The sequence below is a fragment of the Drosophila eugracilis genome, unplaced genomic scaffold (genome assembly GCF_018153835.1).
Source record: "Drosophila eugracilis isolate 14026-0451.02 unplaced genomic scaffold, ASM1815383v1 contig_586, whole genome shotgun sequence".
Lineage (NCBI taxonomy): Eukaryota > Metazoa > Arthropoda > Insecta > Diptera > Drosophilidae > Drosophila > Drosophila eugracilis.
This window is the reverse complement of record NW_024573465.1, coordinates 1-21,502: the sequence shown is the minus strand read 5'-3', so window position 1 is coordinate 21,502 and position 21,502 is coordinate 1. Positions and strand designations below refer to the sequence as shown.

Here is a 21,502-nt window from a genome sequence, read left to right as displayed (position 1 = left end):
CGTAAATAATATATTATAATATGATCTATATGCTATTATTTTTAATAAAATGTTTTGTTATGCCCTGAAAGTAGACATTTAATTTTTGCTGCTTTCAATTAAATTCGAAATTGGAAAAATCTTCTACAACTTACACTGATTTCTAAAGTAAAAGTAACTTTGCATATCAGATCAGGTTTTTCCAATGGAAGTAGACATCTTCTTGTCTTACCACTTCCGTGTTCATTCGGTGTTTATTTCCGCCTTATGATACTAACTTTTAATAGTATTATACAAAATTATTCTTGATATGAAAAATTAAATATTAATTTATCCTTAATTAAAAGTATATTTCTATACAAAACTCAATTTTTGAAATTAATTAAAAAGGTCCTGTTTAATAGTTAAACTTTTTATTCCTTTAATTTTGAAAAGTGTCATACGAAGCAATGTCTAAAAGGTTTATGAAAAAATATAAGATTAACATTCCATAACAGTTTATAAACACATTCTGGGAAAAGGATTTTATAAAATTTCGTACACTTGTTGTTCCTATAATGCTATAATAGTACTCTTTTTATAAATTTTTGGAGACTTGAAAACGCTATAACTTCTTTTAGAAATGAGCTATAATTGTCCCAAAAAAAGGTTTTATACAATTTGTTCGACGTGTATAACAACTGTTATATTATATTCTATTCTATAATTATCCTAAAAAAAGGGGTTATACAATTTGTTTGAGGTGTATAACAACTGTTCTATTACGATATGCAAAAGCTTTTTTGAAAGCCCTAAAAACCTCCCTTAATTTGGAACTAACAGGGTCGGCTTAACAGGATGTCATTATAAAGCAATGCAAATGAAAATAGAACACTGTTAAAATTTGAAACAAAATGGCCTACAGGATAAAGCTTTGAAATCACAGGTTCGGGAATTGAGTACATTTTCCACGCCATTTTGCGGAAACTCAAATGAGGAAAATAGCGCTGAAATTGTAAAACATTTGCCAATATTTCTATCTTTCTAAACGCTTAAGCGATGCTTAAAATTCATTGGCTATTAAAGTAGTATTTCAATTAATATGTTTATAAATTAAACTATCCGCTTTTTTTTCATTGGTACAACGTAGAATTTGTCGTTTGATCACTTTAATTTTAATTTTCGGATACAGATGCTTACAGTAACTTATATAGAATCCAAACAATGGTTTGAAAATGTTGAAAAAGCAAGCCTCTATTTAACAAAACTTTGGTTGGTGAATCCCGCATTCCTAGCATTTGCCGAAAGTATGGGTGTAGGACTGGGAATGCTGTACACGGGATAAAGAGGAGCAAACTCATTGATTCCAAAGGCGTGTAGCTCTTCCTCGTTGATATTGCCGCGCTGCGTGTGCCGGGATTCCTCATAATTCGGAAGGACTGAATAAGAAAAAACAGTAAAAATGTAATAATTAAGAATTTTATGTAGTATCTATAGGATTGTAAGTTCTGGTTAAAATTTGATTACACATCGGTTGGTTGAGGGAACTCTAGGAACCTTTGTCCCAGTTATTGACTTTGTTGGTTTTTAAATTATATTGTATTTTTGAGGGTGTTCATGCGTTCTTATCGTTCAAATGTGGAAAGATTTTTCTTTATCTTGAAATCAATATGCCTTTAAGCAACTTCTGATTGCACCTTTCTCGTTTCCTACGCATTTTATTTACATTCCATTTGGTTTGAATGTCCATTAATCTGAACGAGAGAAACATATTTTTGGCGGACATACAGATCTGGATAATCTTTTAAAGTTATTTAACTATTTTAAGTTCTAGGAGTAGTCTAATAGAGTAAGTAAAAGTTGTTCTAAAGATGTCAATTTTATAGATTTAAGTACCAGTTTCAGAAGAGAATGTTGTATATCTGCGTTTCGTCTATGTTTTGACAGTATAATTAGCGATATCTACAGATAACTACATACTTAGTTCTTTAAAGAATAATTTGATAAGATTGCAATTAATCATGGTAGTTCCATTGACACGTACTCTTGAAAATGACATTAGTTTCCTTAAAGAATACCAAATCATGATCTCACCTGAATCGTTTGGACTGGGCGTCAGATCGTTGGGAACATTGCCAAGGGCAGTAACCATGGGTAGCTCATCGGGAGGATCCCTTCTGGAAGCGGGTCCCTCATAGTGGGCACTACGTCGCGGAGGTTGTTGAAGCACTATGCCTGAAACCGCCAAAGGAATAGTTCCAATGGTAACCGGCATTACCATTAGCTGCTGTTCCCGTAGACTCTTCACCAAAGCCTCGACCTCCAATTGGTAGGCTATCTGGATGAGGTTGCTTAGCTCCACGCAAGTTGGCGGAGTGGATGGCACAGGCAGTTCGATGGTCAGCGATCGGGTGCACTGCTTCAGCACAGAGTCCCCCTTGGCTCGCGATATTATTATCCGTTCCACTCGTGAATGTTCCGGGCTTACACTGTAGTACCTCACCAGCATTACGAGTGAAAGTCGAAGCTCGGAGACGGCTACACCAGTGTTGTTGACTACCACCACGGTCACGGGAATCTTTTGGCCGGGGACGTATCCCGCTTGGGGCAGGTTCAGCTCTAATTTGAGAGGATCTGTCTTGCAGGGACCACAGCAAAAAGTGCGGTAGCCCTCGCTGTGGGCAGCCAACTAAGGCGAGAGGAACGAAAAGATAACAAAGTATAAAGATAAGTCTATATCTGCCTTTTTTTAATTTTAGGACTATAACTCACCCTTAGCTGTGGAGTGTCAAAGTTCAGATCCAGCATCTTAAGAACTGTAAACCCCTTTGTATAGGCCTGATCGTACTTCCAAGGTCTAAGCAGCAGGACTTTCACTATGTAGCGGATGCAGCCATGGCGACCCTCGAAGGACGAAGGACACTGGTAAGGCAGCTGGCACTCGAAGTTGTAGTTGTGTACACCAGCTTGAATGGTGTGTCTGTTGTTGTCTATCCAGAGATACAAATGTTTAAAAGTGTAAACACATCAATAAATTCCACCGCATCTACTTACTTGGCTCGGAGCCCACAAGATAAGTGGTGGAAGATAGATAATCCTCACGACCCGCATAGAGCTTTGACGAGCCCAGACTCTTCTCGCTCCATTTGGTTATAGAATATCCGACCACCTTGACCACAACGGCTGAGATGTAGTGAGAACATAGGAGAGAGAGTGAGCTAACATTATCAGTAGTACAGAATGATTAACCCAATTCTAATCTTAACTAATCTGTTTATGTACTAACTTACTTCAAATATTCAAAGAAACCAAATATTCCTTATATAATTTTCCATTTTGCTTATTTAATTAATAATTAAAATTTTCGGTACAAAATCGTATTCGATTTTAGCGCAAACACTTAACCTAATCTCGTTATTAAAATAATACAAAAGCAAAATTGCTGTGGGGTGTTATCAATCAACTTCACACATTCCGAAACCAAGAATGTCCGCCAAAGCCAATGTCGTCATAAATATATACAATTTGCACATATACAGATATCGTTATCGAGGAAATATTTATAATACCGCGGCTAGGTAGAGCTAATTTTAAACAATTAATCAAACCTTTTGGATTTTCTTTCAAATTATTATTTTAAATGCTTCGATTAAGTACCTTGAACTTCCTTGGATCTGTCGCATTTAAGGGTTATACATCCACTTACGCGTTGACCGGCGTAGAAAGTGCCGTGTCTATTATTATCGAAGCTGATCTCACACGTAACGACCATTTTGTTCCCAGATTAATAGTCCGAGCGTGAAAATTGCTAAAACCTATGGTCTGAGACAACGAGTTGCGACTAATTTAAGTACAAAACTTCTGGACTGCTTGCGGTGCGACCGCGTCGTTAGATAGGCGATAAGAACCCTCAACTTTAGCCGAAGGCGGGATCGGGTTTCTCCGGGAACGATATGGAATCGGAGACCAAGCTGTATAAGAGTCGATCAAAAGTGCCCTTGCGTACTTTTCTGGGGGTTCGCTTTCAGGGGCTATGAAATGTTTGGCCTGTTATCTGTGTTGGCAACCAAAACCTTGGCCCTGGAGAAGTTAGTGTCAAGCATTCATGTTTTATGCTCAAGGGGTTTTTATAAGAGGTCTTCATCTATTAACATAGCAGAAAAATCTCAATTTGGCACTTAAGTTTTTAAGCAGCAGCAACTCTGATACGTACCAGATTGTGTGAGAATTTATCGCAAGATTTTATATATGATTTTTAAGAATTTATTATTATTTTTGGTGATTAATGTTTCATGACATCGGAAAAACATTTTTCAACTTTCTTAAAATTGTATATTTTTTTGCTATTTCCGTATTTATAGCCAAGTTCCCTTGTCCTTGTCCACATCCAAAGCCGGGTTGACAAAGGCTCTCTCGGCCATATAGTTCTGTGTATAGTCCGATGGCGGTGGAGCCGAAGGACTTGGAATGTCAAAGACCGGATAGAGTGGCTTGTAGGCACTGCCATCCAGATTCAGAGTATTGGGCTGTACTGGCTCCGGTTCGTCTGAGTCGTCGGACTTATCGTCAAGCGTGCTGCGCATGTGAAGAGCTTCCTGATAGTTCGGAGGAGCTGAAAGTATGGAAACTTTTAATATTTGTAACACTAAAGTACTTCTGATTAACTTACGAATAGAGTCATCGACTGCCCAGGGATTTGATGCATTGGCCGGAGGAGCTGTGGCTACATTTCCACCACCCAGCCCATTAACATCCAACGGCTGATTGATCAAGCCTCGGGGTTGGATTGGCACATGCAGGGATAGAGGAACACTGCCAATGGTCACAGGGATGCTGACTATCTCATTGTTGTGGCAGCCTTTGACTTTAGCCTCAACCTCCACTTGGTAGGCGATCTGGATGATGCCGCACAGGTTAAAGCAGGTGGGTGGAGTGGCTGGAACCTTGATTTCGTAGGTGAAGAGCTTTTTGCAGTTTCTCTGCACAGAGTCCCCTTTTAGAGTGTTAACCACCAACCGTTCGGAGGTGGTATTGGGCATCGATGGGGGCTTGCTGTGATAGGTCACCAGCATCACAAAGGTCATTAGGAGCTGCTCCACCGGAATGTGGCTATCATTGGTGATTAACACACTTAGGGGAATGTTCTGCCCAGGCACAAAACCTGTCTGTGGAACTGTCAGCTGAAGGGCCAAGGGATCTGATTTGCAGGGCCAACAGCAATAGGTTTTTGAGGTCTCACTGTGGGCGGGTACCTAAAATAAAATAATTTACTCAGCTTATACAAAATTACATTAAATTATATGCTTTAAGACACACCCTTAGCAGTGGACTATCGAAATTGAGGTCCATAACCTTCAAAACTGTAAAGCATCGCGTATAGTTCTGATCAAATTTCCAGGGTCTGACTAGAGTCACATTGATCATATAACGCACCCTTCCATTGATTCCCTCGAAAGACGAAGGACATTCAGTGGGAATTTGGCAGACAAAGTTGTACGTGTGAATGCCAGCCTCAATAGAGACTTGACCTTTAAATAGTTCTAACATTTAGCAATCATTCTTATAGTTTGATGTGTGAAATACGAACTGCTCAGATTGGATCCCACAAGAAACGTCTTGGACGCTATGTAATCCTCCCGTCCGTAGAAGGTGCGACGTCTCCTCCTCCGATTTGTGGTTACCCTTTCGGACCACCTCGTCTCGGCATAACCGGTTATGTTCAAGGTGATGGCTGCGGAGAAAAAGCTCAACTGATAAACACAAATTCGGTAAATATGGTAGGTAAACATTTATTCAAAAGGGTACCATTTTTATTCGTGCGACTGTTTCTTCCAAATATTGTTTTATTTTTCCTCCCTATATACCAAAACATATATCAAATGTGGCTTTAACTATTTAAAGTTTATTTATATTTTGTAAATTTGAAATAAAGTTGAGTTAAAGGCTTATTTCTTAAGCACATATATGGTTCATGCAATACTCTATTTTCTTTTTTAAACTTCTTTGTTTAACCAACAGCTTCTAGTAAATAAATAAAAAAATATAAGAACAAAATACTTTTTTATGATTAACTTATTTATATTTTATGTACACCCAAATTTTGTTCTTGCACTTCGAAGTAGACAAATATGTATCTAACCATATTTACTATCAATTAATGCGAAAACCATTGATTATTTAAAAATAATTTAATCTTATCGACAGCAAATATTTATCATTGATGCATTTGTGTTTGTTCATCGAACACCTTTCTGTGGACATTAGATTTTGCACGTGTGGTTCCCTCGCCATTATAAATAATGTGAGTCATTGTGCTCGATCTTCGTTTAACCGCACTTTAAAATTGGTCGATAAGATAAGCATGACTCATGCCTGAAATATCGCCAAATTCTGAAAGTATCTTGATTGGAACTCCCTCACCTTTAACCAACTTCATCTTGTCCAATTTCAAAGTAACCCTGCCAGTGAGAACCTGGCCACCGAAATAGGTGCCATGGGGATTGTTATCGAAGTCGATTTCACAGGTAACAGCCATAATTGTAACCGTAAGCGTAATTGTAATTGTATATTTATTGGCCGATCCAACTCTGATGCCAGTGCAAACACGACTGATTTGATTTTAATGCCAATGTTCAGTTATTTACTCCCCGACTTCCGAGAACTCCGGACAGATTGGATTGCGGAGAGCTCTCGGCGGCGATAGTACCCACATGCCCACTTGGCTGCCAGAAACGAACTGAGAATGAAACAAACATTGCCATGGTTCTATATTGGTAGCGATGGCCAGGCCAACTTTTATCTTATCGCTGTCACAATTTTGAAATACACATTTAGCCAAATGCAGCCGCGCAGCAAATAATGGGGAAAGCCTGTGGATGCCTGGATCAGCAGGCGCAGGATTGGATGTCCGATTGTTCTCAAATTTAAATACATTTTCCCAGTATCCTTCATTTCTTTTCCTCTTTCTCCAAGACTGATTTTTCGCCTTTTTCTTCAGTTGGGCTGGGCACATTGAAGACAGGATATAGCGGCTTATAGGACTTCTCTGCTGAATTTTCTTCTTCCTGTTGTCCTTGACTGGGCCTCTCCGGTTCTATGTGCATAGCCTCGGCATAGCTGGGAGGTGCTGTAAATATTTAAAAAATATTATTTGAGGGCTAAAATAGTACAATAGAGCTTACCTAAGGTGCAATCATCTGACCAGGGATATGGAGGAGCAGCTGGTGCACAAGCACCCTCTCCCTCAACCAAGGTTAAAGCCCTCTCCACTGGGACAATGGGAGTAGAACTGTCTGGTATATATTGCACCATTTGGGGCGATATCGGCACCCCACAAATAGTCACCGGCATTATCAAAGTTCCATTGATATGCATGCCCTTCACCTTGGCCACAACTTCAATCTGGTAACCGATCTTAATGATGCGGCACAGATTGAAACATGAGGGCGGAGTGGAGGGAATCAGCAATTGAAAGTCGTACATTTTCCGGGAGTTTCTCATGACGCCATCTGCCTTCAGCTTCGGCAACGGATTTACGTTCATTATTGGTTTCTGAACTCCGGTCGCAGTGGTAGGTGATCATCATTGAAAGTCCGACCTTTACTTCGTACACCCGGATTTTGCTTTCATTGCCCACCAAAACATTCACGGGGACAGTTTGGCCAGGTACAAAACCAGTCTGCGGCAAGTTTAGTTCCAGGGTCAGAGGATCCGATCGGAAAGGCCAGACCCCAAAAGTCTTCTCAGTCCTGGCCTGCACGGGAACCTAAATAATAATATTATATTAATTTTAAAATCAATTTCTCAACTAATCGAAGAAAACTCCAGAACAGAATGTAATAGCTCACCTGAGAAACGGAATTGTAGGTGCTTATGTCCATCACTTGAATTACGGTAAAAGGTCTTGAAAAAAGACTGTCATACTTCCAGGGCTGTACTATAATGACATCCACCCTATAAAGTATACGCCCATGTGTCCCCTCGAACGACGAGGGACAGTTGATTGGAATTTGACAAGCAAAATTATATGACCTGGTTCCGGGCGGCAAAGACATTTCTTTGACAAAATACAAATTAAATTACTTAACATTTGAATTAATAGGAGTTATCTTACCAGTGCTGATGGTCGAGCCCAACAGATAAGCTTTACTGGAAAGGTACTTCTCAAATCCACTATATGACTCTGAGGTGGCCTTGTTGTTCGAATCAGTCCTGCTTTCAGTCCAATGGGTTTCAGCATGACCTTTAACTTTAAGTCGGATTGCTAAAGAAATAAGAAAGGTTCAGTTAATATTCCATCTATACTCTGATAGGAATGAATCACACCCAGTAATTCCAACCACTTCACTTTGAGTTGATTTGTGCACTTACCCTTAATTTGGATCTCCTTATCTGTACTCAGAGTCACTTGACCAGAAATCGTTTGGCCAGCGTAAAACACTCCTTGAGTATTATTGTGGAAAAGAATTTGGGTAATTATTCCCATGGTTTAATTTTATGGGGGATCACACTGCCAGTTTTATATTAATTTATAACTTTCGTCAAACGTTGAGCTGTTACCCCTTTAATGGACACAATCAAACTGAACAAAAAAGACCTCAGTTTGCTTCTTTAGTGCCTTTTTAGATTGATTTATCTTATCAGTTTAACCATAAATAAAATTATTGGTAAAAACAAAACATCATAGAATTTCTTTTACACTGAATTATTGAGTCGTAACATGTGAGTCCCTTTGGCAATGATAATGTGGAAAACAGCTGATAGTAAAATATCTAACTCGAAACAAAAAGCCCACAGCTGGGACTCAACTCTAGAGTAGTATTTCACTCAACTCGAATAAATATGTTCACTCCAGCTCTCAGTTGCAGTTGGTTCTGAGTAATAACTTTGATAAGATAGCGCAAAAATCAGTCAAGTACTCTTCACTGGGACCAAAAAAGTTCCCACAGTGCTTTTTCAGCAATCAGGAAGTAATGTCTCGATTTCGTTAATTTATATTTATTTAAATAATTTTTTAATTATTTACAAAAGGCGAATATATATTTTTATTTTCCTAAAGCCAAGTGCTTTTGTCGACTTCGTCATTGACATAACCTCCATCAGTCTTGATTTGATTGGGTATTACTATCACTTCTTCCACTTGATTTGATAAATCAAAAACTCCATACAAAGGAGTGAACAAAATGTCCTCCTTCTTTTTCTCTGGTGTTCCTTTGGCGGGCTTTTTCTGGGACTTCTTCTTAGACTTGTCGAATTTGTGTGGATCTGGACAGATGTGTTGGGCTTTGGCATAGATCGGCGGTGCTATAAAACAGAAATCCATAATGTATAAATAATCTTTAAATTCATAAATAATACTGCATGACCTATTTTAACTTAAACTTTAACTTAACTTTAAAAATTCGATATTTCATTCTTTAGTAAAAAACTGTTAAACTGTTAAACTCACCAATAGAAGGATCTGCAGCCCAAGGATTGGGAGGACAGTGTGTCTCTCCAGCCGGTTCGCTTGCAATTAAAACCAATTCCCTGGCATCTAGTTGCTGAAGTTGCTGCTCCTCGCCCCAAATTCGTGGCTCTTTCTGGAGCTGTTGTGATAGCGGAACACTTCCTATAGTTACGGGCATGTGTAGGGACTGACCCCCGTGACAACCTTTGACCCTGGCCTCCGCTTCCACCTGATAGCCTATCTGAATGATGCTACACAAGTTGAAGCAGGTTGGAGGAGTTGGTGGCACCTTCAGATCGAAAGTAAGTTGCTTGCTGCTTTTGGTTGACACGCCCTCGCCTGTTTTCTGGACCATCACGAAGTGATCCTTGTTGGTGTCTGCGCACGGGGGTTGACTATAATAGATCACCACCATGGACAGTTTCACTGTTATATCCTCTACAGCTACGCCGCTGTCGTTGGTCACCGTTACTTCCACTGGTACAGTCTGTCCTGGCACGAAACCTCCCTGCGGCAAGGAGAGGCGCATACTCAATGGAGACGATCGACAGGGAAAACAACAGAAAGTGCGCTGTGACTCCACCTGGCTGGGAATCTGAAATAATAAAAAAATAATAATTAAATATAGAAAAGATTATCACCTTTATTCTATACTATAGGCTGATATATACTTATCATATAACTAGATAGTAATTAAATTGTCAATTTAAATAGTAAACTAAAAACATACCCTTAACATCAGGCTTTCGGTGTTCAAGTCCATCACCTTGAGCACAGTGAAACAGCGATTAAAGTTCTGGTCAAACTTCCAAGGGCGCACGAACCTCACGTTTACCAGATAACGTATCCGACCAAGTGTCCCCTCAAAGGATGAGGGACATGTGATGGGCAACTGACAGGCGAATCTATACGTGCTGGTGCCGGGCTCAATAACCACCTCTGAAATGGAGCTTTGATTTCTTTATCTCTTGATTTATGGTGATTTATCATCTCAGAACACACCTATGCTGGAGCTAGACCCATGCAGATAAGCCCGAGTGGCCAAATAGTCCACATGTCCGCTGAATGATTCACCGTTCGACTGATCCTCCGGATCGTATTGGGTATCACCCCAATGGGTTTCGGCATATCCTTTGATTTGGAGAACCACAGCTAAATGTTATAAAACAAGTTTTTAATTTATTTTTAGCATTTGCTGTACATGCACTTGAAATTCAATTAAGTCGGTCCACAAAAAGTTTGGCTCGATAAGAGATAACGATTCAAAATGAATCAACGTCTTACCTTTAACTGGTTTTGCCTTGTCAGTTTTTATTACCACCTGTCCAGAAACAAGCTGGCCTGCATAGAAAATCCCCTGCGGATTATTGCTGAACTCAATCTCACAAAATACCATCGTTTGGATCGATTTTACTGATAATCCCGGAGCTAGTTAACTTTTGCCCTGTCTGCGTCGTGTCTCCCAGCAAACTGAAGTCACCCACAGGGTCTGTTTTTATTTTATTTTTTTTTTTGCACCATTTATTTGGCCAACATTTATATTTTATCTTATCAATACGATAGGTATTTATGTATTTAAACACAAATTTGTACCATTGCTGACAAAGTATTTACATATGTAAGTGACAGCGATAGGAGATACACGAAACTGACAGGGAAAACCGATCGATGAGAGCAAGTTTCACAAGGTTCCGATAGCAGTGATAAGGCGCTGTAACTACAAGTGGTTCTACGTTTAGCTACTGAATTTTCATTTAATTTGATAATATATTTATGGTGGATTTTCACTCAAATCGCCGCGTTGCCAACTGTCTGTCATTTTGCACTCACTCTGCAAAAAGAAACACTGCAGTGGATTTTGTAGAGAGTTATGGCGATAAGATAATGCCGGCCAACAGCAAATAATAGCCGAGAGAGTCTAGGCCCTGTTAACAACGCCGTTTTGGCTCAGTTCGCGTTTGGCAGCGAGCGGGCTAGGACCGCTCGATAGAAAAAAGGCTCTGGAGGGGTTTAACCTCGTTTACACACTAGTTCGCCATCATGTCGAAAAACTGCATGATAACATTCGACCAGAATGAACACGGCACCTACTTCACCGGCCAAGTGATAACCGGCAAGGTGATTGTCAATCTGAACAAGACCAAGAAATTGCGAGGTACGTAAGACCACAGGCCAGAACTAGGACCCCGGAATGTTTCAGTAACTAGTTGAGGGGCTTTCGCTTATCTAGCTGGGCGTATCTTATCGCATCGGATAATGTCAGGCTTGGCAAAAGCAAAAGTTTCAACAAACCATTGAAATGGGTAATTAAGTGATAACCATGCGGACACTCCAAAAGTGCGATAATTGATGATTCCTGGAGCCTAGGACTGGCGATAAGTTTGTTACTTATGGTTGGGGATCTACCCAGAGTGATTTAATTTTGTTTCGAGGAAATACCATGGCAGTTACTCACGCTTATTGTTTGGGGTTGGCAGTAAAAGTACTTGATATGGATTAAATTGTTTAAATTGGTTTTTATTTAAAGAAGTTTTCATTTTAGGGATACGTTCTTTCTGAAGAATATACGCAATTTTAAAGCGTTTAAGAATGTTTTATTTAAATTTCTTTCAAAAAGACAGTAGCGGCTTCCGGTTTAGAGGCTTATCTTATCGTAATATTAGACCTACTTTCATAGGCAGCCCAGTTTGAAGTAAAACAAAATTATAATCTCGGTCGCAAAGAGATAAACAAAATGTATCATCATTTTACGAGCTTGCTGAGTCTTTTCTTACGATATATTATAAACCTATATTTGTCTCATCAAGATTATTCATTATTCATTAATTTTCCAACTTAATATTTCTGGATTTTCAGGAATCAAACTGCAGATCAGTGGCTATGCCCAGGCACAGTGGCGAGTTCGGAGACATGGCCGTGCTGTGGCCATACAAAATCCCAAGAAGCGGATGAAGCACCAGTTTAGTGGTCGAGAGGACTATATAGCCTCTACCACTTACCTCATGGGCTCTGAACAGGGCAGCAACTTCAATATGGATGCTGGAACGTACACCTACACTTTCGCCTGTCCCATTCCCAGTCACTGTCCATCGTCCTTCGAGGGTGCCAACGGACATATCCGGTATTTGGCAAAGGTTACCTTCCTTAAGCCAGGAGCATCTAATCGCACTCACAACGTGGGCTTCACAGTGCTGAAACTGTTGGACCTAAACCAAGAGAGCAAGATGCTCCGGGAACCAGCGACCAATGAGGCAATTGAATACTTCTGTTTTATGCACACTAAGCCTGTGGAGGTGAAGGTCACTCTGCAGCAGCAGGGCTATGTCCCGGGTCAGTTTATGCTGGTCCACGCCCACGTACGAAATGATTCCAGCTCCGATTGCCGGAAACTCTTGATCATGCTCCACCTGCGGGCAACTTACACGGCAGACCAGCCTTCGCTGCGAACCACTTCCGAGAAGATTATGCTGGTGAAACGCGAGTGCGGACCGGTGCCCCATCATGGTCAGAGGACCTATACGGAATCCTTAAGGATTCCGGCTACGGCACCCACCTGTGAACACCTTAGCAAGGTGGTCCGCGTGTCCTATGAAGTGCGCGTAGTGGCTGTGATGAACTGGCTGATGTCCAATCCTCGGGTTGTCATCCCCGTAACCATTGGCAATGTACCGCTGGCCACTGCGGTTTCGGGACCGGACTTCCTGCCAGCCAACGCCATTTCTGCTGGAAGCCAGCCAGCTGGTCTGCCAGCCGACTTACCCTGCACCTCTACGAGGGCAATGGAACTCGTCCGAATGGCCAGTAGCGGAGTAAACAACTCCGCCTACGAGATGAGCGAGGATCTTGAGGACTTCGAGCTGCCGGAGGATGGAGACGATGAACTGGAGGAGGCTGACGATTTTGTACCAGATTTACGTGAGTTTAATATTTTGTTTCACGTAAAGACATTTAACTTATCTTGTTTCTGATTTTTTACAGCTCCCCCAACATACGAGCAGGCCATGTTCATGACCGCTGATATTGCGGACACGGATGCCAATACCGTCAGTGAGGCCTCCCAGTTCACTCCCCGCTACCCAGTCTTTGATGTGGACACTTTCCAGAGCCCGCCGCCAAATCCTCCGCAGAAGAAACGGCGTCGACGCCGCAGACGACCCGCAGAACCTGGCCAGACGAAGCAACGTCAGGAGAAACAGCCCGTGGAGTCGCCCGTGCAGATTTGAGGCGTTTATCGCGCAAAATCACGACTATATCTTATCACGGCAGTATTTATTTCTTTTGCGGTCCACCAGTTGTACTAACCAAAATGTTTATACGTATATCTACACATACCTACGGATTGGTAAATAAACAAACAAGAATATAAAAGTGTCTACTGGCTGATATGCGATAAATTGCGATAATGGCACAGACACCCAAAGTCAAGTCTTCGAAGGCTTTAAACAAAATTGTTATGATAGCTCGCTTTTTCCCATTATTTACAATTTTTAAAAATTGCAATTTATTGGTGTAATTAAAAAATATAAATAGAAAATGAGTAAAGAGATAACATTAGTTATTTGCATTAGGTCTTAAAAGGTACGATTCTTAGTCTCAAAAAACAAGGATTTGATTTTAATTGTCTCCCAATCTTTATGGAATTATACAAATGTCGAATATTTGTAAATCAACAATGAAGATTATTTGAAATTTTTTAAAATTAATTTTTGTATATATGTACCCTTTTAAATAGAAAAAACAAGTATATGTATGTATATGTGGGAATGGGTAGAAGAACAGAACAAGACCCTATACAACGAAGCAGAAACCGAGTAACCATCTGGCGAAGGAGATGGTCAAGATGCAGACAAAGAAAACAACGACGAGATGAAGGATGCTAGCGACGAAAAGCAACATGAGGATCGCGGAGTTGATGAAAAGATGCGACGACGAAAGGACGTACATACTCAGTAAGGAGCTAATAAGACGCAGAGTTCGATTTAAGAAGTGACTGCAACAAGACGAGCCAATGAGAAACACATATGACTTGACGAAGTTTTAGTTAAAATAGTGTAACATAAACTTGAGTTAATCAATAAATATAATATAAACTTAAATATAATAAATAAAACCCCACATAAATAAATACTACACCACTATAGAGATATCGGAGATATCCCCTTTACTGCATTGTAAACTTTTATTTGAAATTATAACATAAAGGTATAACGTAAGCGTTTCAAAGGTACAAAAACATTGTTTTGACTTGGCCCAATTTGCACTCTCAGTTACAACTGGCAGTGAGCTTTTATTAACAAAACACCTCAAATTTGTTTACAAACAAAACTATAAAGTAGCATTTTGGGAGCGAGAGAGTCCCCAAAGCTTTCTCTTTCGCTATCTTTATAAACCTAAACAAACTGTCGCTCTCTGAAATAGAAATCCAAAACTCATTTTACCTCTCAGTTTCAGTCTGACTCTTGTCTAGTGCTCAATGTTATTATTACAGAAACCGGCACCCATAAATCAAATATACTTCGTTGCTATTTAATATTTTTAAAATGCGCTGTTCTTTTGAGTTCGATCGATCCGATCCGGTATACTATAGTGGAGAAACAATTAGTGGGTGTGTTAACCTTACAACAAAGAAGGAATATATAGTCAATGGTACGGTCTAGTAAGAATTATAATTATGGGTTTCAGTGCTGTATTGTGAATGTTATTCAACTTTTTTAACTCCCATTTCCCGTAGTGCTTAATATTATATTCAACGAAGTAGAATTGTTGACGCACTTCGGTCTGGTGCACATGAACTCATAACCCACGTGGTTGCAAATTGTATTTCAGCACCGAAAGCCATCAAAAAGCTTTTAAAAGAATAACAAACTATTAGAAAGCTTCTATCAAACCAAGTCCCTAATTTTTTAAGAGATATGAAATTAGAGATATGGATTTACTTACGGAAGTCTAAAATATATACATCTACAAATATAGATATATAGTAAGATATATCGTATTGTTTCATCTATCATTTTTCCTCCGTCTTTTTGTTTTTTTCTTTAGAGATTTTTATAATTTTCGAGGGCCAGGGAAAGGTCAGGTGGCAAGATCAAAGGGAATTGTCCCTAACAGGACAAGAAATTTTCCGTGGCACGCAGACTTACCTGGATACCCGAATCAATGTGCTCGGTTCGGGAACGCTCCCAGTTGGCACGCACACTTACCCATTTAGTATTACCCTGCCAGTGGATTGCCCCTCATCGATAGTGATGGAGTTTGGCAAGATCTGGTACGAGATCAAAGTATGCATCGACCATCAGGAACCTAAGCACAAAGTCTTCAAGAAGCCTCTGACGGTGCTGCAGATGTACAACCTTAACATGAGCCCTCAGCTCTTGGTAAGTTCAAGACTACTGATTACCAAAATTACATGAAAGAACAAAATTTCAACTAAAACGAGTTGTGTTCTTCAATATTTGTATATATTTTTTTATATAGAATAAAAAATTTGTTAATTTCTGATTCCCTAGATTCCTTTGGTGCACGAGGACTATAAACACTTTTGCTGCTGGCACTGCAGATCGGGCCCAGTTCTCTCTACACTCACGATACCCTTCGGAGGCTATGCACCCGGCCAGAATATCCGCTTCATCCTGGAAGTTGACAACAAATCGAGTAGCCGTGATTTGGTCGGCATGTATATGCAATTGAAGCAGACCTACAAGCTCCAGGCACAAAATCCCGAATATCTCGCGGTTGAGAAAGGCCACATCCTGGCACAAAACTACCAGAAGGCAAAGGTTCTTCGACTCTCAAAGAAAACAATCGAAGGATCGCTCGCTATTCCCGCAGTACCACCCACCTCCCTTAATGATGGCATCCTGTCGGTGAGCTACGAAGTGCTTCTGAACATCGACTTAAACGATTGCCAAACTGATCCCGATTTGTACGTGCCGATAGTCATTGGCACCATTCCCTTGGCTCGGAGCGCAGAACATTCCACAAGTGCAGCAGATATGATACCCCAAAAACCGGATACTTCAAGCGAAGACTCAGCTGATTTGCCGCCCAGCTACGATAATTACAGTACGTACTTACTTTGATTTTATTGTCATATCTTATAATAATGATCAATTAATTTCCGCCTTAACAGGACCCCCGACCTTTGAAGAGGCTTTAATTATTGGCAAGCACTTTGTCGACATTGATGTGGGCAAGGAAGATCGCTCGGATGACTTTATACCACGTTACCCTATGTATACCAATTTTGGCACGGCCTCAGCACCAACGTGACGTTTAGTTTTTCTAAAATGCCTTTTCAATCGAAAAAGATTTTTATGAGCTGCCTGTATTTTTATAGAGTTAGAACGCCTATTTATAGACCTTAACATCTACCTCAAATCTTATACATTTTGTAGATATTTAAAATAAATTAAAAATAGTTACAATATTTATATTCTTAACGATATTTTCCATTAAAAAACCCCTTCCCTTCGAGGCTAAACGTAAAAAGTACAACGCAAGAAAGATGGAAAAAACTAATATAAATATAATGTTCCACCGTTTATTCTCTCATAGCTTAGAACTAATTAAATATGCTGTAACTAAACACATTAGCTGCCTTAATATTAAAAAAAATCAATTTATTATTAACTTATTCTTAAGGATAAGCAAGCAGTAGTAAAATAAACGATACCAAGACTACCTCGTCAAAATAAGGTATCTACTAGACACACTTTATATACTAAATTTAATAAAAATGATAATAAAAAGTGTCTCGGTACGTGGAATATAACGAAACTCAATACAAAAATTCTTTAAAATTTTTAAATACACTTTAACATTTCCTTAATGTTAATACATTTAATATACTTTTATGAACTAGTTTCAGTTTTCATTGCGAAAACATCTGATTTCTGTTTACAGTTTTCACATTCCTTGGCCTTATTTTTCATAACAAAAAGCGAATGTCGGTGTAAGAACAAAAGAGAGAGAAATATAAGAAAGCGTGCGATATTCTCTAAGATAGTTTTTACTGAGCGCAGGCCCCAAAGCTCCCGCTCTTTCTCTCTTCAACTCCGTATAGCTTTTGCTCTCAAAAAGTGATGATGTCACAAATAACTTAGCTCTTGCAGACCGGCAATTCTCATATTTTACGAGTATCTCACTTCGGGTGCGACGCTTGTCTGGTGCTGAATAGGTTTTTCATTTGCTTGTCGGCTCTAAATATTATAATATAATATATAAATTCCATAAGTTATCATAACCGAAAAGAGTGTAAAATGCCTTCAAACTGCTCCTTTGAGCTGGATCGACCCGAGCCGATTTACTACAGTGGAGAAACGATCAATGGGCGAGCCATTCTGACAACCACATCCGAGAAGTCGGTAAACGGTGAGTAAAAATCAAAGCTGAACTTCCCCCTTATCGCTATTGTAATAACTGTTAGCTCTGTGATAATACGAAGCCGGTTTAATATAAGGTAGTAAACAAAACAAGCTTATGGAAATGCCGCAAAGTGTCCCACTTCTTATGTAAGGGGCTTTCCAGCGATCATTTATATGGCTTTAATTATCTGAAGTGCTTAATTCCATATGCGAATTGTTAAAATATTGGCAATGCTCTGATGATCTAAGCTCGCCCCCTCGTACCACACGCAATCATCAAACAAATGTAGTGAATATTTCTATTGGCTTTAAATTGACTGTTTTAACAAAAAATAAAGCTTTCGAATAAGAACACTCTTGTATGTATACATAAAACTGGCAGAGATAAGAGAGCAACAAGTATTTAATACACTGGGTAAACTGCAGGCCAGTCCACTCGAGATATTACTTATCTTCTTCCCACTGTTGCCAATCGAATTAGGAATTATAGCAACAACTGAGCACTATTATGGATCTTCTTCGTTATTGAAATACAAATAAAAGAATATTCGTATATATGTAGATTTAGAACTATTTGCATTTGTTATCAGCACTTTCTTGGCCATACCTTCTTGTCGCCTATGATCTTATGCTACTGGACTTATTTCTCTCTTTGTTTTCCTAGAGGTGTACATTCTTTTCGAGGGCGAGGCCAAGGTGCGGTGGGACGAGAGCCGGACCAGGACCAGGAATGGGAAGACGGAGCACTACACAGAGCATTTTCGGGGCAGGCAGACGTACCTAAATACTCGCACTGCCGTCTTTGGATCCGGAAATCTTCCACCTGGTACTCATACCTATAACTTCTGCATTCCCCTGCCCCTCCAATGCCCCTCGTCAATGGTAGCGCAGTACGGAAAGATCTGCTATGAAGTATCCGTGGTTATCGATCGCCAATGGCGCTTCAATAACGTCTTCAAGCAGCCACTCACTGTGATACAAACCTACAATCTCAACATGAGTCCTCAGTTACTGGTGAGTTCAAATGAGACGTTCTCAAAAACAGAAATGTACTTAATTTTAATATAAAATGTGAAATCGATGGCAGATAACCGTGCATTTTATATTTTCGGACTGCTAGCGAAATTTAGTCACTAATGAGTCACATAGATGCATATATGTGCGAGTATGTTGCGTGTCCAATGGACGTAGCCTCAGCAATAATTATTTCAAATTGTGGGATGAAAATAAAAAAAAGGAGTGTTTCACTTTCATTAACATACAAACTTATTGGTCTTTAGAGACATTTACTAAAAATGATAAATGAAATGGTAAACTATAAAACTGTGGTACAAATAAAGTAAGAATGGACTAATGATTTTCGAAATGATGAGAATCCGATTAAGCATGATTTGCAACAAAATGTTTACTGTATTGCATTTTCAAATTTTTATACTATTAATGGGACCTTAAAAATGTATTACACATTTACTATACTTGTTTATATTTGTATGGAATGGGAACAATGATATCTCCAATAAGGTTTCAATCAATTTAGGAAATTAATTATGTTAATTAATTCAAAATATATTCCATCTTATTTCATAGATGCCTTTGGTGCGCGAGGACATCAAGCACTTTTGCTGTTGGCCTTGCAGTTCGGGTCCAGTGCTCTCGACCTTGACAATACCCTTCGGGGGCTACGCACCCGGCCAGAGGATCCGCTTCACCCTGGAAATCGACAACCAATCAAGCGGCTATGATCTGGATGGTATAGAAGTGAAGCTGAAGCAGATATACCGGTTCCAGGCCCAAACTCCGCACCATAAAACCCGCGAGAAGGAACACAGCCTGAATAAGAGTTGCCAGCAGGAGAGGGTGCTGAGGCTCACTAAGAGGGTGATCGAAGGCACGCTGGCTATTCCGGCGGTACCGCCCTCCTCTCGATCCGAAGGCATCATATCGATCAGCTATCAAGTTATCCTTACAATTAGCACAGGCGACTGCCACGTGGACAAGGACTTTGAGGTGCCGATTGTCATAGGTACCATTCCATTGATCCAGAGCGCGGAGAATCCAGCAAGTGCAGCACAGTGGATACCCCAAACACCGGGCACTCCGGCTGGAGCTGCCGCAGATCTGCCTCCCAGCTACGATAACTGCAGTAAGTAATTAGTGAAGGCAAAGGCTTAAGCTTATTTTACACAAGTATTTAATCACTTATTTATCTATATTTACTTATAGAACCACCTACTTTCGAAGATGCTACCAACTTTGGAGAAAAGTTTATCGACATCGACGTAGATGAGCACAATCGCACGGATGACTTTATTCCGCGTTACCCGATGTACACCAACTTTGCCATGCCGTCTGCCCCTCCTCCACCCACTGATGGATCGGACTCACAAACCGTTCCCGTTCTTTCGCTACCTCATAATGCTACCGCCCCACCGAACGATGGAAACTCCACAGATCGCCCTGCCATAACTTACGGATGGAACTCCAACTCTTAGACAGAAGCTACTAGACGAAATCTCATCAAAGGATATTAATTTGCCCCAAAGTGCATAGTACTTTTTATATAGCTTAGCAATTTTTTATTTCAAACTTTTTTAGTATGTTCACTTGATGTTTCAGAACCAACACTCAGGAATTTTAAATATAAGAACTGGAATAAAAAGAAACATTAAATGACATGATACAAATATTTAGAATGAGATATTAAAGACAGAAAACATTATCAAACTAATCTTAACCCAAAAAATGTTTACTGTTTTGCTTAATGTTTTTTAAGTATTTGCTATTTTAAGAAAGTGGCCTTATACTTTAGTTAGTTACTGAAAACAATTTACAAACATTTTTGATAAATAAGTATTTGTGCTTTTGATAAAGCAAAATTAAAAATTCAATTCTAATAAGTTAAGTGCTGTACTTTACTGAATATTATAAAACTCAAAAAGTATCTTTTTGGAAGTATTCAAATATTTACTTGAAGTAATAATTTTAATAATATTACATTTTTATATGATCGTTATACCCAAATAAATAAATCCCTGCGGAATGATTACAATTTCATCAAATTCAAAAGGAATCTATAAAATATATATACTTAAACAATTTATTTTTAATGATTTGGTTAGCAGACGAAATTTTTAAATGAGCCTAACGAAATTGTGATAATATTTCTTCACCAAGAAATTTGTATCAAAACAGCGATGTAGGGACAAACGGCGGCAAACTGCATATTCAACAAGTTAATTTTCAGAGAGAGCAAACCCGAAAGCTCTCTCCGTGGTTCCCTCCTTTTCTTAGGGATGCGATGATGTCAGAAACATTATAGGTCCCTCAGGACCATGAATTTCGGATTTCAGTTTGCTTTAGGCGCCTGTCTGGTATTAAGTATTAATTTTCTATTTAAGTAAAGACTATTCATGGAAATAAATTAATGCAAAATGCCTTCGAAATGTTTTTTTGAGTTCGATCGCTCCGAAGGAGTTTACTACAGTGGAGAATCTGTCAACGGGCGGGTTACTCTCATAACAACATCAGAAAAGAATGTAAACGGTAGGTTAAAGGTCCTACTTTAAAGGAAAACACTTCAAGTCCTCGTTCCTTGGTATTCAACAGTAAAGATTTTGCTATTGATAAACCTCAAACATCCACTTAAAGTGAATTACTATTTACTTTTACTATTCGAAAGAAAACTTATTGCTTATTGAATGTATTTATTGAATATATATGCGTATGACGA

At 39.4% G+C, this 21,502-nt stretch overlaps 7 protein-coding genes across 7 annotated transcripts; 3 read left to right on the top strand and 4 right to left on the bottom strand.

The window, feature by feature from the left end:
* Window positions 1-1,110: 1,110 nt before the first annotated feature.
* Window positions 1,111-3,784, bottom strand: LOC108115089 (arrestin domain-containing protein 17). The gene is made up of 5 exons (XM_017226336.2): window positions 3,616-3,784; window positions 3,013-3,141; window positions 2,731-2,948; window positions 2,053-2,647; window positions 1,111-1,397 (listed from the first exon to the last, which is right to left on the bottom strand). Exons 1-5 carry the CDS (start codon window positions 3,728-3,730, stop codon window positions 1,213-1,215), a joined length of 1,242 nt encoding a protein of 413 aa, XP_017081825.1. The 5' UTR covers window positions 3,731-3,784; the 3' UTR covers window positions 1,111-1,212.
* Window positions 3,785-4,213: 429 nt separating this feature from the next.
* LOC108115084 (arrestin domain-containing protein 3) lies at window positions 4,214-6,675 on the bottom strand. Its single transcript, XM_017226332.2, has 5 exons — window positions 6,379-6,675; window positions 5,546-5,689; window positions 5,275-5,486; window positions 4,628-5,210; window positions 4,214-4,570 (listed from the first exon to the last, which is right to left on the bottom strand). Exons 1-5 carry the CDS (start codon window positions 6,491-6,493, stop codon window positions 4,314-4,316), a joined length of 1,311 nt encoding a protein of 436 aa, XP_017081821.2. The 5' UTR covers window positions 6,494-6,675; the 3' UTR covers window positions 4,214-4,313.
* Window positions 6,676-6,732: 57 nt separating this feature from the next.
* Window positions 6,733-8,513, bottom strand: LOC108115091 (arrestin domain-containing protein 2). The gene is given in 6 exon segments (XM_017226338.2): window positions 6,733-7,084; window positions 7,140-7,479; window positions 7,481-7,723; window positions 7,806-8,014; window positions 8,072-8,221; window positions 8,329-8,513. Coding segments are annotated over 6 exon segments (1,236 nt in total). The 5' UTR covers window positions 8,444-8,513; the 3' UTR covers window positions 6,733-6,905.
* Window positions 8,514-8,954: 441 nt separating this feature from the next.
* On the bottom strand, window positions 8,955-10,939 carry LOC108115096 (arrestin domain-containing protein 3). Its single transcript, XM_017226344.2, has 5 exons — window positions 10,691-10,939; window positions 10,409-10,558; window positions 10,137-10,345; window positions 9,407-10,001; window positions 8,955-9,261 (listed from the first exon to the last, which is right to left on the bottom strand). Exons 1-5 carry the CDS (start codon window positions 10,800-10,802, stop codon window positions 9,011-9,013), a joined length of 1,317 nt encoding a protein of 438 aa, XP_017081833.1. The 5' UTR covers window positions 10,803-10,939; the 3' UTR covers window positions 8,955-9,010.
* Window positions 10,940-11,374: 435 nt separating this feature from the next.
* Window positions 11,375-13,774, top strand: LOC108115069 (arrestin domain-containing protein 17). The gene is made up of 3 exons (XM_017226318.2): window positions 11,375-11,561; window positions 12,263-13,321; window positions 13,385-13,774. The coding sequence occupies exons 1-3, from the start codon at window positions 11,447-11,449 to the stop codon at window positions 13,627-13,629; spliced, it is 1,419 nt and encodes a 472-aa protein (XP_017081807.2). The 5' UTR covers window positions 11,375-11,446; the 3' UTR covers window positions 13,630-13,774.
* A 1,099-nt stretch (window positions 13,775-14,873) lies between these two features.
* Window positions 14,874-17,043, top strand: LOC108115086 (arrestin domain-containing protein 3-like). Its single transcript, XM_017226334.2, has 4 exons — window positions 14,874-15,052; window positions 15,449-15,783; window positions 15,916-16,471; window positions 16,539-17,043. Exons 1-4 carry the CDS (start codon window positions 14,947-14,949, stop codon window positions 16,676-16,678), a joined length of 1,137 nt encoding a protein of 378 aa, XP_017081823.2. The 5' UTR covers window positions 14,874-14,946; the 3' UTR covers window positions 16,679-17,043.
* Window positions 17,044-17,560: 517 nt separating this feature from the next.
* Window positions 17,561-20,688, top strand: LOC108115075 (arrestin domain-containing protein 3-like). The gene is made up of 4 exons (XM_017226324.2): window positions 17,561-17,779; window positions 18,437-18,786; window positions 19,360-19,915; window positions 19,996-20,688. The coding sequence occupies exons 1-4, from the start codon at window positions 17,668-17,670 to the stop codon at window positions 20,262-20,264; spliced, it is 1,287 nt and encodes a 428-aa protein (XP_017081813.1). The 5' UTR covers window positions 17,561-17,667; the 3' UTR covers window positions 20,265-20,688.
* The last annotated feature ends 814 nt before the right edge of the window (window positions 20,689-21,502 follow it).

What these genes read in the sequence shown, in the direction of transcription:
- LOC108115069 (XM_017226318.2), top strand. Translation starts at nt 11,447, where the DNA reads ATGTCGAAAAACTGCATGATAACATTCGACCAGAATGAACACGGCACC. An exon ending in CAAGACCAAGAAATTGCGAG is followed by an intron (nt 11,562 to 12,262) that starts GTACGTAAGACC and finishes CTGGATTTTCAG; the next exon opens with GAATCAAACTGCAGATCAGT. An exon ending in CGATTTTGTACCAGATTTAC is followed by an intron (nt 13,322 to 13,384) that starts GTGAGTTTAATA and finishes GATTTTTTACAG; the next exon opens with CTCCCCCAACATACGAGCAG.
- LOC108115089 (XM_017226336.2), bottom strand. Translation starts at nt 3,730, where the DNA reads ATGGTCGTTACGTGTGAGATCAGCTTCGATAATAATAGACACGGCACT. An exon ending in CAGATCCAAGGAAGTTCAAG is followed by an intron (nt 3,142 to 3,615) that starts GTACTTAATCGA and finishes ACTACATCTCAG; the next exon opens with CCGTTGTGGTCAAGGTGGTC. An exon ending in TTGACACTCCACAGCTAAGG is followed by an intron (nt 2,648 to 2,730) that starts GTGAGTTATAGT and finishes CTCTCGCCTTAG; the next exon opens with TTGGCTGCCCACAGCGAGGG.
- LOC108115086 (XM_017226334.2), top strand. Translation starts at nt 14,947, where the DNA reads ATGCGCTGTTCTTTTGAGTTCGATCGATCCGATCCGGTATACTATAGT. An exon ending in GAAGGAATATATAGTCAATG is followed by an intron (nt 15,053 to 15,448) that starts GTACGGTCTAGT and finishes TTTTTTCTTTAG; the next exon opens with AGATTTTTATAATTTTCGAG. An exon ending in ACATGAGCCCTCAGCTCTTG is followed by an intron (nt 15,784 to 15,915) that starts GTAAGTTCAAGA and finishes CTGATTCCCTAG; the next exon opens with ATTCCTTTGGTGCACGAGGA.
- LOC108115096 (XM_017226344.2), bottom strand. Translation starts at nt 10,802, where the DNA reads ATGGTATTTTGTGAGATTGAGTTCAGCAATAATCCGCAGGGGATTTTC. An exon ending in CAAGGCAAAACCAGTTAAAG is followed by an intron (nt 10,559 to 10,690) that starts GTAAGACGTTGA and finishes TATAACATTTAG; the next exon opens with CTGTGGTTCTCCAAATCAAA. An exon ending in TGGGTCTAGCTCCAGCATAG is followed by an intron (nt 10,346 to 10,408) that starts GTGTGTTCTGAG and finishes GCTCCATTTCAG; the next exon opens with AGGTGGTTATTGAGCCCGGC.
- LOC108115084 (XM_017226332.2), bottom strand. Translation starts at nt 6,493, where the DNA reads ATGGCTGTTACCTGTGAAATCGACTTCGATAACAATCCCCATGGCACC. An exon ending in CAAGATGAAGTTGGTTAAAG is followed by an intron (nt 5,690 to 6,378) that starts GTGAGGGAGTTC and finishes TTTTCTCCGCAG; the next exon opens with CCATCACCTTGAACATAACC. An exon ending in TGTGGGATCCAATCTGAGCA is followed by an intron (nt 5,487 to 5,545) that starts GTTCGTATTTCA and finishes AACTATTTAAAG; the next exon opens with GTCAAGTCTCTATTGAGGCT.
- LOC108115075 (XM_017226324.2), top strand. Translation starts at nt 17,668, where the DNA reads ATGCCTTCAAACTGCTCCTTTGAGCTGGATCGACCCGAGCCGATTTAC. An exon ending in ATCCGAGAAGTCGGTAAACG is followed by an intron (nt 17,780 to 18,436) that starts GTGAGTAAAAAT and finishes TTGTTTTCCTAG; the next exon opens with AGGTGTACATTCTTTTCGAG. An exon ending in TCCCAGCTACGATAACTGCA is followed by an intron (nt 19,916 to 19,995) that starts GTAAGTAATTAG and finishes ATTTACTTATAG; the next exon opens with AACCACCTACTTTCGAAGAT.